The sequence below is a fragment of the Camponotus vicinus genome, unplaced genomic scaffold (assembly GCF_025532165.1).
Source record: "Camponotus vicinus isolate PSW18456_S1 unplaced genomic scaffold, iyCamVici1.0 SCAF_11, whole genome shotgun sequence".
NCBI lineage: Eukaryota > Metazoa > Arthropoda > Insecta > Hymenoptera > Formicidae > Camponotus > Camponotus vicinus.
In genome coordinates this window covers 13,442,027-13,455,633 of record NW_028141947.1, presented here as the reverse complement: position 1 = coordinate 13,455,633, position 13,607 = coordinate 13,442,027, and the positions used below count along the sequence as shown (strand labels likewise).

At 35.4% G+C, this 13,607-nt stretch overlaps 1 protein-coding gene and 1 long non-coding RNA gene across 2 annotated transcripts in view; one reads left to right on the top strand and one right to left on the bottom strand.

The window, feature by feature from the left end:
- The window catches only part of LOC145961997 (uncharacterized), a 125,537-nt gene that overhangs the window by 6,329 nt on the left and 105,601 nt on the right, over nucleotides 1–13,607 (bottom strand). The gene's annotated exons all lie outside the window — the stretch shown is intronic.
- The window catches only part of LOC145961996 (aristaless-related homeobox protein), a 118,561-nt gene that overhangs the window by 5,043 nt on the left and 99,911 nt on the right, over nucleotides 1–13,607 (top strand). The window contains exon 2 of the mRNA XM_083082710.1: nucleotides 2,214–2,490. Within this exon, the coding sequence (XP_082938836.1) occupies nucleotides 2,346–2,490 (145 nt within the window). The 5' untranslated portion in view covers nucleotides 2,214–2,345. The remainder of the gene's footprint in view (nucleotides 1–2,213; nucleotides 2,491–13,607) is intronic.

Genomic DNA, 13,607 nt, shown 5'->3' with positions numbered 1-13,607 from the left:
CGAGAACACACGTGAAGCACGTCGATCTGTATCGGAGTCTCCTCATCGGAGCAGCCTCCGTCCAAAAGAGAAGAATCGGTCCGTCAATCTTTCTCAGGATTCTTCGCGGGCGGATCCCTGTGGGCGGAGTTTCCATTCGTGTTCAACTCCATTTTGTTCCACGAAGGCGGTCTGCAGGTGCTCATCACACCTTCCTCTCTATCCCACCTGGTATCACCTTGGGGCAGCGTGGCGAGCGATCGACCTCCTCGAAGTGGAGGGAACGCGGCGGCGCACATTGCCGGCCAGGAGTTCGCGATACGCGTGTGCCGCGCGCGCTTACGGCTTCGCTCTCGCTTCTCGAACCAACTGTCAATTTCACCGTCAGGCCGATTGTACGTGGGACCGAGAGATATTAGTGACGGTTATCATACGGGATATCAACCGCGTTCGTCAATTAAATGGAACACATTAAAATGTGGTAGAACTCAAAAAGTTAGTAGACAAGTATATGTGATACACGTTGCAATGTGATCGATTCAAGGAGACTCGTGTTCTGAGACACATGGATCTATATGGAAAACTAATGAGACAGAAATGCTTGAGTGATAACAGATTTCAGTCTTTTGAAAATGTTGCCATAATGTTGATACTGGTTTATGAAGCTAATCAAGCATATGATGGACATTTACTTTGTTGCGCAAATAATCAGGAGGAAGAATTATGCTTCATTTAGATATCATATTTACACAGATTTATTATCAGAATCTACGATCTATCGAGAAAAGTGATTTTAAATCAAAGAATGTGATTCCTTCAATTATAAGTATTGGAGTTTATATCATGACTTATTTATTAACTAAACATCTATGACACAGATTTCAGTTTCTCGAGTGATTTCTATTTTATCTTGAAGTTTCTATAAGTGTTAAGATTGACTATTAGTTTATTATAGACTAATTATGGACATTGTAACAAATAAAGTGTGCATAATAGTACGAGGAATTTATCTGACGAAAAATTAACGTACTTGTGCTTATTTGAAATATTTACAGTCTCATATAATTGCAATCAAACTTTACGTACAAAGTGATTCCGTTGTGTCTGTGAAAACCTTTGTTAAAGCTGTCAAATTTTAAACAATGCTAGAGATTGAAATCTCTTGGATCTCCTGTCATAACACCACGTGTCGAAATGTCATCAGCTGATCCTTTCGTTGCTTCGAAAATAATTGCATGAAGAGCAATTTTCTTGTAAACGTCATTCGTAAACAAAGTAAGAAGTGACCAGAAGAGCGCATATAAACCAAGAATTGAAAGAGTTTATCGATTTTTCCGGGTGCAAAATGTACGTGCGTGAGTGTGTTTTTACGAGCCCGACAGAGACTGTTTTTGCGCGACACGCGCGATTTGCCAATCTGCGATGATACGTGCTCCTGATAACGATCGACGTGATAACATGCCAGCCGACGGGATCGATAGTAAACTATTTGATGATCCGATATCCTCGAGAAGCATTCTTGAACGGTGACGCTCATTCTTGACCGGAATCGCGATAGCACCGTCAATCGTTGATGCGAGGATCGAATTTATTGAAGTGTAAACAAAAGAAAAGAAACAATTTGCGATGTGATAACGCAAATATTAATGATGCGATTGCCAGATACTCGAAGATAATCGATCTCGGGAATTAATCACGGAAAGAGACAAGTGATAACGTTGACATATAAGATGATATGTAATCGTTGTACTTGTTATCCGGAAAAAAAAATTCGTTTATCGGTTAAAAATTCGAGTTATCATCGAATTCCAGAGATATTGCGACGAACTAATGATTATACTATCTAGGCTAACAATAAGTGCACATCCGTGACATATGTTGTGACGATTCAGATGGAGAACAGCTTCCTCGTAAAGTTGAGTTTACATGATTGTGACAAGATTGAACGTAGATAGTTTTCACAGAAAATTATCGACAAAAATCAAGATTGCCATTAATCTCTCGCGGGATCCGCTATAAAAAAAAATAAAGTTGCAGATGTTAGATGACGTAGTGAAGTACTTGGAATTTTTATCCAACTGTAAATTAGATTATGAGTATCAGATATATCACGCTGAGTATTATATATTAAGTATCATCAGAGCGTTAACAAAGTTGCGGGAACGGAGGTGCAAAAAAATCAGCGCGGCTTGTTAATAAGCGGATAACATTCAATTGTGTATGTCGTTAATAAGGTCGCGCGAACGAAGATGCGGGAGACAACGCCGACGGCGAAGATGGCACGATTCCGGTGTCTACGGTGAGAGGACGTGAGGTCTCCGAGTCCTCCTCCCTGTTTGCTGTCGAGAATTGTGCGACTATCGACGATGGATCTCAGCACAACGCCCAGAAGAGCCACGGACGGCGTTGGTGACATACAAAAGACCAGAGTGGCGAAAAGTGTCTTTAGCATCCGCAGCCTCGTCGATGTCGAGGAAGCAGAGCTACCCGCGCAGGACGAGTGTTCGCCAAGTGAGTCTTTTTGTTGGATAATCTTACTTAGAATTATCATAATCCGTTACATACATCGATGAAAGCAAGTGGTCTTGATTTTAAACAGGAATAAAATATTTTTTATAAATATTGGATTAATATATTTTGGATTAAAATATATTAATCCAAAATATATTTTTATTATAAAAAATTTCTTAGAAAGGAGATTTATTATATTAGATATATTAGACATATCTTAAAAGAAATATCGGCTTTTCTATCTCTAACGATATTTAACATCTCTTTACATTATAAAAAATTCATTATCTCTTCTATTTTCTTAAAATTCTTTTTTTGAAGAATGAGAATGCGCATAGTTATTTCAAAGAGTTATAAAAACAGTTTAATAATAGTAACTACTATTATTACAATACTAAGCAAATAACTACAAAAAATATATGTAATATGTAACAAAGAGTCATAGTAAATTTTAAACGTGCGAAATTACGTGTGAGAGAAGAAGAAAAAATAATTACATATAAATATATTAAACGTATTTTGGATGAAATGAGAATTTTATTGCTTCATAGATATGAATAAATGAATATGCTATGAAACATGACAGGTATATCATATTTCAAAGCAAATCTAAATCTGATAGGCAAGTTAATTATCAAGTTGATTAAGTTGGATAATTATTAGCATGACCTATGTAATTTATCGTCGCATAAAAAAATTCATTCTAGTAGAGTTGATTACACAACGCTATGGAATTCTTATTTATGTGTGATGCTTATTTATCATTTCCTTGTTTTATAACGATATATCGAAATAAGTTGAATGACAGATCTCATATAACGCATATGTATAAAACATACATGTATGTTTACTCGAGATAAACCTCTGACTTGTAATCGTGAAAGAAATTATGATTTTTTAAAATATATATTAATATATAAAATGTAACATTAAATAGAGAGAAATGTAATATAATACTTACAAGTAGATAGTAAAAAATTAGTAATATGATATTTATAGAAAAGTAATTATTGTGTTGATTTTTGTAATTTTTTTAATAATTAAAATTTTTCTAAAGTATACTGGAGAGGTTAGAAACTAAAAACTTTTGCAGGACATAATATATCTTAGACATTAGTTAAAACGCGCGGAAACGCGCAAATATTTCCGTTAAATATTTCCCGTGGAAAGGAACATTGAGAAACAAAAGCAAGATCAATCGTGACATCAGGTTTTCAAAGGATCAGTTACCTATCTCGATTAAAGCCGCATGACATTCCGAGGGGGCTTGAGAAATCCCGGACCCCGAGGTTTACTTTTTCCCCACGAGTGCCTTTTGTGCCAAAGACTCGGCAAAAACTCGGCCGCTCTTATAAGAGCGGCGGAGTTAATTAAGGCGCATTTAAAGTCAGTAAGATCGCGATAAGATGGCGATTAACTCGAAATTAGTCCGCCCATGGATCTAGCAAAAACTGTATCGCTGTCGTTATTGCTGACACGTATCGACGGTGCAGATAAATACGTGATTGAGATGATGCCCAATTAGAGATTCGGAGCATAGAGCGAATTGTTACGTCACCATTAGAATTCATTTTTTCTCTCGTAAACCGCAAAAAAAATCTGTCGAAAACAATGACACTTTTCTATTTATTCATTTAATTATTTTACTCTTATCCCTTCTAAGTGACAAACGCGATGTTTGTTAAGAAATAAAGAATTAAATAAAATTGCTATATTTTTATAGCAAATTCTGGAGTTTCGATAATAAAATCTGAAATTTTTCCTTAAAAATATATATTTATAAATTGATATATTTTCTTGATATTGTTGGCATGTCGCACGCATCTATAGCATCTAGAAAAACAACGAGAAAGGTCCGAGCACGATGCGAGCGACTAACGGAAAAGCGCTATCGGCCAAGTTTCTAGTTGGCCGATATGCAAAATATGTGCCCGGCAACGATAACGCGCATTACTCGACTCTCTTACGGTGGCGAATAAATAGCGAATTACCATTTAGTCGTCGGCCGATAAAGCGAAACGAGCTTGCGAAATCTCGGAATCTCATTCTCCCCGCGACTCTATGAATTATCGACTTGTAATCGAGTAATTAACAAGATAGCGATTGAATTAATGAATTACACATGAGCGTAATGTAACCAAGACCGGTGATATTAATTTACACGGAAACATCGGGCGACGAATATATATCATTTCGACTCAGGAACGTACTCTCTAAAAGTGAATCAGTGTATTATCACTGAAAAATGTAAATAGTCATTGCAGCAGTTATAAGTACAGCACTGTAAATCAGTGATATTTTATTGAAAGAATCAGTTAATAATTTTGACTGTGTTTCAATCAGTAATATTTCTTTTGTTATTGTCAGTAATATTAAACTACAATTCATCTCTCTATCTATTTCATATAAAATTGAAAATTTTATTTATATTTACTAAATATTTATTATATTAAAAATTTTATTTTATTTATATATTACATGCATATTAAACTTGTTATTTTAAATAGATAACGAACGAATAATTTTCATTAAATCGCCAGACATTTATTTATCCGACTGTTTATCCGATTTGTTTGACTTATAAGATTTAATATCTGAAGCCTCTCTATTGAGATTGTATCAGAAATTAAATCAAAGTAATACTTCTAATTTTATCTGTCGCTCTGTGCAAACTTTATATAATTCTTATGACTAAAAAACTAAATACGAGAGAGATAGCGATCGTAGCGATAAACGAACGAACTAGCGATTACTGGTTTTACAATGAATTTTAACTGACCACAATCAGTGAGATATAAGATAAAATAACAAAAAAAATAAGCGTTTCCTGAAGATCAGTAAAATACTCACTGATTCTCAGTGAAATCTTATTTTACTGTTTAAATTAGTGATATTTTCACTGATTCACTTTTAGAGAGTAACCAGAGATTAGCAGAGTTTATTAATATAACATTAAAATTACATATATATATATATTAATTTTCAATTAGATTGTATTATACGTTTATTATTATACATATTTATACAACTATGATATTTTTTATTTACTTAAATAGCCGAGGTGCATAGACACACTACTGTTTACCTTGTACTATTTTCAAACAACGAATTGTTAATTTTCATGTTTCTGTGTACATGGTTGCAAATGACTCGTTATATATCGTCCTGATCGAGTTTACGATATACGTAAAACGAATTATGTTACGAATAAGCACGTGGATATAGATAAACGTTTGAAATAAGAATTGCTAATTTAATGAAGTCACAGCGATATTTAACAAATTCAAATCAGAAAAGACACGTAATTGTTGTATCTTAAAAGATAATGAATTATTTTTTAAAACGAAGTGAAGAAATTGTATCAAAATCTATTAGTATGCTGAGATACGCGTTTTCAGATTAAAGATAAAATATAATATAATTAATTATTATATATTATATATATTTTTTAATTTAAGGATTCAACAAGAAGCAAAAAGAAATATATCGGGATTATAATAACACTTTGTATATTCAACACAGTGTGTTTCCGGATACAGTTATCTTTATTTATTGTTAAAATATCTTTATTTATTGTTAAATTTCCGTATACAATTTTTTAGTTTATTTTTTGTCGTCAATTTGTTTGAAAAGAGAACGAAACCGTATTATTATCGCCACATTAATGCCGGTATTATTAACTTTGTAGATACTTGCGTACTTTGTAGGTAAATATTTAAAAATGGATATAAATAATTACCCGTGTACAGACGCATAGATAAGCAAACTAAAATAGGTGGATGTACTGCGATATAGCGAGTAAAATGTGTTTTAGTTACCTTTACTTAAGTAATTCTTGTCGAAGTCGATAAAAAATATTTTTCCTAATGATTCGAGTTATCCACGATTAGTGGAAAATATTATATTTTACATTTATAGATTTTTTTTAAAACTATATAATCAATAATCTTCGTATAATCGAAAATTTCGTATGATATGAAATGTCGTGCAATTTAGCAAACCTGCAATAAAATAGAACTATTTTTTTTTCTTCATTCTTTCTTGTCACAAAATTAATTATCGAAATATAGAGTGCGACTTAAGATAGTTGAAATGTTCGTGCATTCGTAGCCTGAAACTGCAAATATTGGCTTTTCTATTTAATGACAAAAGTGTCTAGAGGAGTGAGATGGCATGTGCACGAGTTGGTTTATCGCCGCCATATTACGAGATCCGGTCTGGTCGATTAAATGCTATAAATGGCCATGACAGAGGGTGTAATAGAATTGGGGTAACTCCGGGCCAATGGCGTTCCGCGATTAGGGGTGGTTGTTCGTGCTCGATTGGCTTTCATGGAGGGTTGATGTTCCCCGGAGGTAAGCTACGTCTTTATCCTCCCATCGATTCCCGTTATCCCATTACAGAAACGACCCACCCCCGCGTTTAAAATTTCATCGTCCCGGAAATGTTACAATCCCGTATGCTTACTAATTCTCTATTCAAATTAGTGACTATATAATTGCATGGAATTACGAAACTTTTATTGTCAATGGATACCCCGATAATTTCCCCATTTAATATCTCAAAAGTTACACTGCATTCGCAAAAAAATACGAATATCTTTCTTTTCATGACAGAATAATAACATGTATATCATCATTGTATCTTTTATTATTTCGTTTATTTATTTATAAAATTAAGACAATTTTCAAAAATAATGAAAATATAATTTATAATTCTTCAAAATATCAATGCAAGAGAATTACATAAAAATGATTAAAATAATAACTCTTGTTACTTGATATATAAGATGACAAATTTTTTGACTAAAATATATTAAATGTAAAAATATAATATCCAATATTAAATAATCCAGCAAATGCTATGCGACTGATGTTATCGCTGAAGTTATATCACCAATGGTTTATAAGTATGTATCAAATATTCTGCCATTCGGGTTAAATTTGCAAGTTGATTAAGAAAATCAATAATTAAAACATGTTATTAATCTGACAAAACCATCAGAGTACTTTTCAAATATATAATTTAATACAACCATTATAGAAAAAGTGAATTATGTATATACATATATATTATAATTTCATGCATGAATTTTTAATCTACATGGATTAATTTATATTAAATAATTTTTATAACATATTGTCAAATAATTGATGTTTATATTTTTAAGTATATTTTTAGAGAAGAAATAACTTTATCTTTCTTAAATAAAAAATAATCAAGTACTCCTGAATAAAAGATAATCCAGTATCTCTTTATTAAAGATAAATTATTAAAATTTATCATTTTATATAAACACATGCATGATATATTAATGACAAGCACTTACAGTATTTATTTTTTTTATGAAACATGAAATAAATAAGATACAAAGTTAGATCAGGTCAAAGTCCAGTCAGTGTAAAGATCAACAAACATTTTAAATCCTATTAAATCGTTCATCTTCTGCAAAACTAGTCGGAGGCTGTCAAAAGTTTTAACGTTGACTTCCACAGATTCCCGCAACTAGTTGCAAAAAGCAAGATTTCTGCCAATAATATGTGGCAGTCAGGCTGTAAATAATTTCGCGCAAGTTTTACGCGTATGTAGTGCTATGGTATCCGCTGATTGGTCGAGTTGGTAAAGTCGCTAATTGTGTTTTATTAGCATTCACCCTTTTCCTGTTCTCTCTTTCTCTTTCTCTTTTTCTGCCTCTTTCTTATCTTCGAATAACTGCGGTCTAGCTAAGCTTCCCGCCCATACTAGTAACACATTGTTATCTCGATATAAAAAGTTTTTTAATATTACAAGGATACCATGCCTTCGATTTTTTTTAAGAACTGTCAAATATCCTAAAAAAAATTAATCGCATTTTTGTTAACTGAAAGGGAAAAGAAGTAGGAAATAATGAATAATATAACACTTATTAAATTATCGCATATGTAGATGAAAATTAACTGCAAACTTGTTATTTCTTAAAGAGTTACAGATGAGCTATTCATTTAAAAAAATAATAATTAAAATTTCGATTTTGAAAATGATGAAGATTGAAGGAAAGATAATTGATTTAAAAAATTGTTCCTTGGATTGGAAATTTTATGAAACAATCAATAAAAATAAAAATGATTCAAGGTGGCGTTTAATGAATACTCAATATGATCAATCCTGAATAAACGAAACACTGAGCATTTTTGCAGTATTTTGCAATAATTCAAAGTAAAACATTCAAAATAAAAAATGCACTAGTCTCGATGTAAAATTAATCTACATAGTTGCAAATTTACATTGATGCTTGTCGATTGTTTTTCTTACTATTCTAAAATTATTAACATCATTAATAAAATTATTAATAACATTAATATCTTTAACTTACTGTAAGAATAGTCGATCTCGAATTTTAGATGGAAGATCTTTAACTGGTGTTTACTCGTGCATCTCAAAAAAGTATTAATTAATCCTACCATCGTCCAAATCAAGTCTCTCGCGAATCGAACAAACACATTCACGCGCGATCTCAAGGTCGAAATACGAAACTGTCTCGAAGATTAAACGTGGGGAGCGCCCGTGGACGGACGGGTATTTCTTTACTTTCTCGGCGGTGCGGGGGTTGGGCTGCCCAGGCGACCAGGTGAAGGGGAGAGAGCTGGGGCGAGTCTTATTACGAGGAGAGCCGAGCATGCTGGCGCAATCAAATAAATTAGTCGGAATTACGCGGGCCATGGAGAGCCGGTGGTGGCGGCGCAGGCGTTCACCACCGGCTCGTCCTCGCCACCAATTAGCGGAGCTTAATCCCGCGCCGGGTCTCTCTTCCATACACATACATACATACATACATACATTCGTACATGTACGTACATATTTCACGCGGGTTCGGTATATCGCTTTCGTGGCAGTCCCTCTCGCGGATGCGGATCCATGATCCTCTCGAGCATCGCCGCAACCCTTTTTCGAACAAGGCTCGTGATTTGCGACGTATCGCGAGAGTTTATTGGACTGGCGGATAAACGAAAGACGACGCTACTAATTTAACGTATGATTCCGTGGCGATCGTTTGTTTCGCTTATTTATTAAATGACCGTTCCCCTCGTAAGACCAATTATCGAGATCCTAGATCGTACGGGAAGACGTCCTGCGTGTGTGCAAATTTTCAATCTGCGGCAATCTGCGGGCGATGAATTTCAAATCGAAATCAAATGCAAATTTGACAGATTTTGCAGAAACTTTTAATCGAGTAATTTGTATAGCAAAATGCTAAATTACACACGCATATAATTAAACGAGAAATTTTAATCTCACTCACGATTAAAATTATCGCGACGGCTTATGTCATTTTCACAAGAATAATATTATACCATAAAAATTTTAACTTGAATGGCGCGCGTAAGAATTAATAGAAGAATATATAAGCAAAACTGCAATAATTATCCCGATGTATAGAACTTGTCTGGTCTCGCGAATGCACGGTTTTCTCGGTGACGCTTTCAAATGATATTCGCTCGCCTTTATTCGTGCACACTAACTTTCCGTCCGTGAAATCGTTTGCTGCATAATGCGCGCGGAAGAGTGTCGTAATCCGTTAACGAGCTCACGATCCTGGGAATGACTATGCGGCGAGGGCCAATAGTCGATAAAGAGAAAGAGAGGGATAATAACGGCAACACAATATCGTACAACGCGAACGGTAACGCGACGCAAAACGGTTACCGCGTATTCTTGCGTGACGCGTTATTAGCCGATTGGCTCATTAATCGCTCCGTCGGTTCGAAACAGCTGAAGCCTCACTCCCACCTATCTGTTCGCGTAGGAAGTAATTGCTAATCGCTAATTGCGGGCGCAAACACTCCATCCAATTAACCCCTCCCAGGTTGAGCGCGGTTTGTCCATGACCGGAGCGGTGCAGCCACCCTTCTTGATAACTAACTTGCTTCCATAAACAATTTATATCCTACCTGCGGTCTGGATGAGTTAAAGGTTACCTTTGTTGCATAACGACCGCCCAATTATCAATTTAATTGTTCTAGCGCGGAGGATCAAAGATATTTCACAAATCGAGACGATTTACTTGCACTCGTTGTCGCTTATTGTTGTTGCAGCAAGTTTTTTTGTACCATTCGATTTTTATAGACATTTTAAATACTTGTGAAAAAAATGCTCTTTAAAATTGTCTATTTATAGAGAAATTAAATTGTATTTATGAGACATATTTAATAGAGCTTTTCCTACTCGCTTAAATAAGCAAGCGGCGCTCTCTTAAATTTCTCGTAGCTTTGATCATTCTGATATTGATGTCGCTTATCGCGAGATATCTTGTATACACATGTGCAGTTAATTAATGTAGGAAAATTACTCGCAGGAATTCCCCGCCTTCCTATAATCAGGTATTTTCCAGCGATGGGGCGCGCGTTCCCCTCAGCTTTATCCCGAGATGAGGTAAAAACAGATCGGTCACGGGCAATCTACGCGTTCCGAGCGCGCAGGTATCACCTGTTAACTCGCCGCCGGTCCTAATCGTTATGAAGGCGCCGGCGTCATATGCTGCGCGGTAAAAACAACGGCTCATTTCCTCGCTGCGTCGTATCTCACCCTCTCCGACCCTTCAGTTTCCCGTTCTCGTCTCGACCTAATGAAATTTCGTCTCGGACAAAAATGCAAACCGGCTCGCGCGAGGGGGATAGAAAGATGAACGGGGGAGAAGAGAAGGGGAGTACGCGAGGGAGACCCCTTTCGATCAATTAAGGCTAATAAATGGCGTCGGCGGTGGGGTTGTTGATGGCGACCGGTCATGGAGATGGGGATTGAGGGGAAAGGCGAGGAGTGAGAAGAAGAGCGGAAAGGAAAGCGTTGCCATGAGCGAAACGATCGGGCTCTGTGGGTTTATGCTATTAAAAATGTAAATATCTGCCGGCGGCTCGTTATCGGATGTAAATATGGCGGCGGGCGCGTCCGGTGTCGGGGCCAGATGGGACGGGGTGGGTCTCATAGCTCCTTTGTTTCGTTATTTATTGGAATGTGGGGCGCGCGCCGCATTGAAACCCACGCCGAGAGAACGAGCCCCCGTCCTTAGGTTCGTCCTTATCCTCCTCTGTGCTCTCATCTCGTCTCGAAATTTGTCCTCGCATCCTGTTAGACATGTTTCAATCACGAATTGCGTAGATCTTAAAATTGACGCGTGTTTTCGCTGTATCGCGATGCTGCAAGTTGCATTCAAAAACGAATCCTCTAAATTAAACTTATTATATGTGAAAAAAAATAAATTTAACGACCTTTGCGATAAAGCATAAAATAGCATCTATCTGTAAATTATTGATTCGCAGATGAATAAATGCTAAAACAGAAAACTCCACAAAGTCAAATACCAGGAAAGTATCCCAATCAAATCTAATCAAAAGTTTAAAGCAATCTCGCTGATAATTTGCGCCGAAAAAAATGCGGCGAGACTCCCCTAAATCTTGAAAATTCCGTCAGTCGATTCGCGAATGCGCGCGCCAGTCTTTCTACCCCTTTCGCTTTTTCAGGCCCCGAAGCTTTGATATATGACTCTATAAAACCAGATCCAAGGCGGGCCCGAAGTAAATATCAAACGTAAAATGTTCACCTCGTTAACCTGTTCCATGGAGTCGGGATGCTACGAAAGGAGAGAAAGAGGGAACATAGAGACATGCGCATCGGGACGAAGTACCAATTAGAAATTCCGCTAATTGATATAAGCGAATCGATGGAATGAAGAATCGAAGGAAGAAAGGAAGATAGAGAACACGCTCGTTTACTATTTCATTCAATTCTAAATCGGCGGGTGATAAATCGTCAGATGTTTCGGAGAGCCATAAAATTTCAACGGACGGCAAGAGCGATCATTCGCGCAAATTAAGCTTTGCCGTAGGCATATTTTTTTCACATGCAGATTTTTACGAATAGATACATACAGAAATCATCGAACATGTATCGCACGCTACGATTCAAAAAATTATTTATCTCATATGTTATACCTTCTGATAGCGATAGTTAATTTTGATTATTATCGTGTTTTATAGCTTAATGCCTAGTTTATTATTAAAAGCAACTATGTTCCGTTTTGAAATAATTTGTATCTCAAGTATTTCAATAGCATGATTTACAAAATATATTTATTATTTATTATTTCAATTATTTATTATTTATTGTTTCTCGTATGTGCGTGTGTAACGCAACACTAAAAAATATTTATTATACAAATAATTTCTAATATGTTTTTAACGACTTTACTGCTTCTTTACACAAAAAACAATTATAAACATACATATAATATTATGTTCCATAATATTAAAAACTAAGAGAAATACTAATTGATAGTGATAATAAAATTTTATAATATTACATATATTTATAATTCATTAATTAACAGAGAAGTAGCTATTTCGGCTAGATTTTCCATTTAAAATATCATTAAAGCGCCACAATGACACGTCATTAGGAATAACAGTAACATTATTATCAGATCTAGCTCGAAGAGATTATTTAGATTATCGGCAGGTGCGTGTCTTAATGACCCCGGCCGAAATTACAGTCGAAATTACCTCCCGTCCTGATAAACACGAAAAAAAAAACAGAATGAAGAGGCCGGCGTAACACAGCGCGATATCGCCGAGATAAATTGCAAAGATATTGGTGTCGTTTTCAAATTTCAGTATTGTTTAAATGACATGATATGCATGCGAAACGGATTCTAAGACAAATATGGCAGGCGTAAAGCTGCTATTTCAAAAGTCTAAATTATTAAATTTTGTCTCATTTTCGCTCGCGTAAAATTACGTATGTGATTTAAGTATATAATACTTAATATATATACTAATATATATACTTAATATAGGTACTTGTAAAATTTGTTTCCAATTTCTTTTCGTCCTAATCAAAATGATAGAGGATAATGCTAAAAATTCATGCATTGGAATAAATTATATGTCATCATACAGCGTTTTGTTCTATTAACGAGCGGACACTAAAAATGTACCTACTTATAAATTTGCGATTTACACATTGATAGTTTTATTGTGTATTTTCTATCGTTTCTTCTTGCATCGCGTCGATCCGCTTCGACGGATCGGATAGTCGTTTCTTTTCTGCCGCCATCAGCAGGTCGTTTCAATTGCACTTGGATCGCT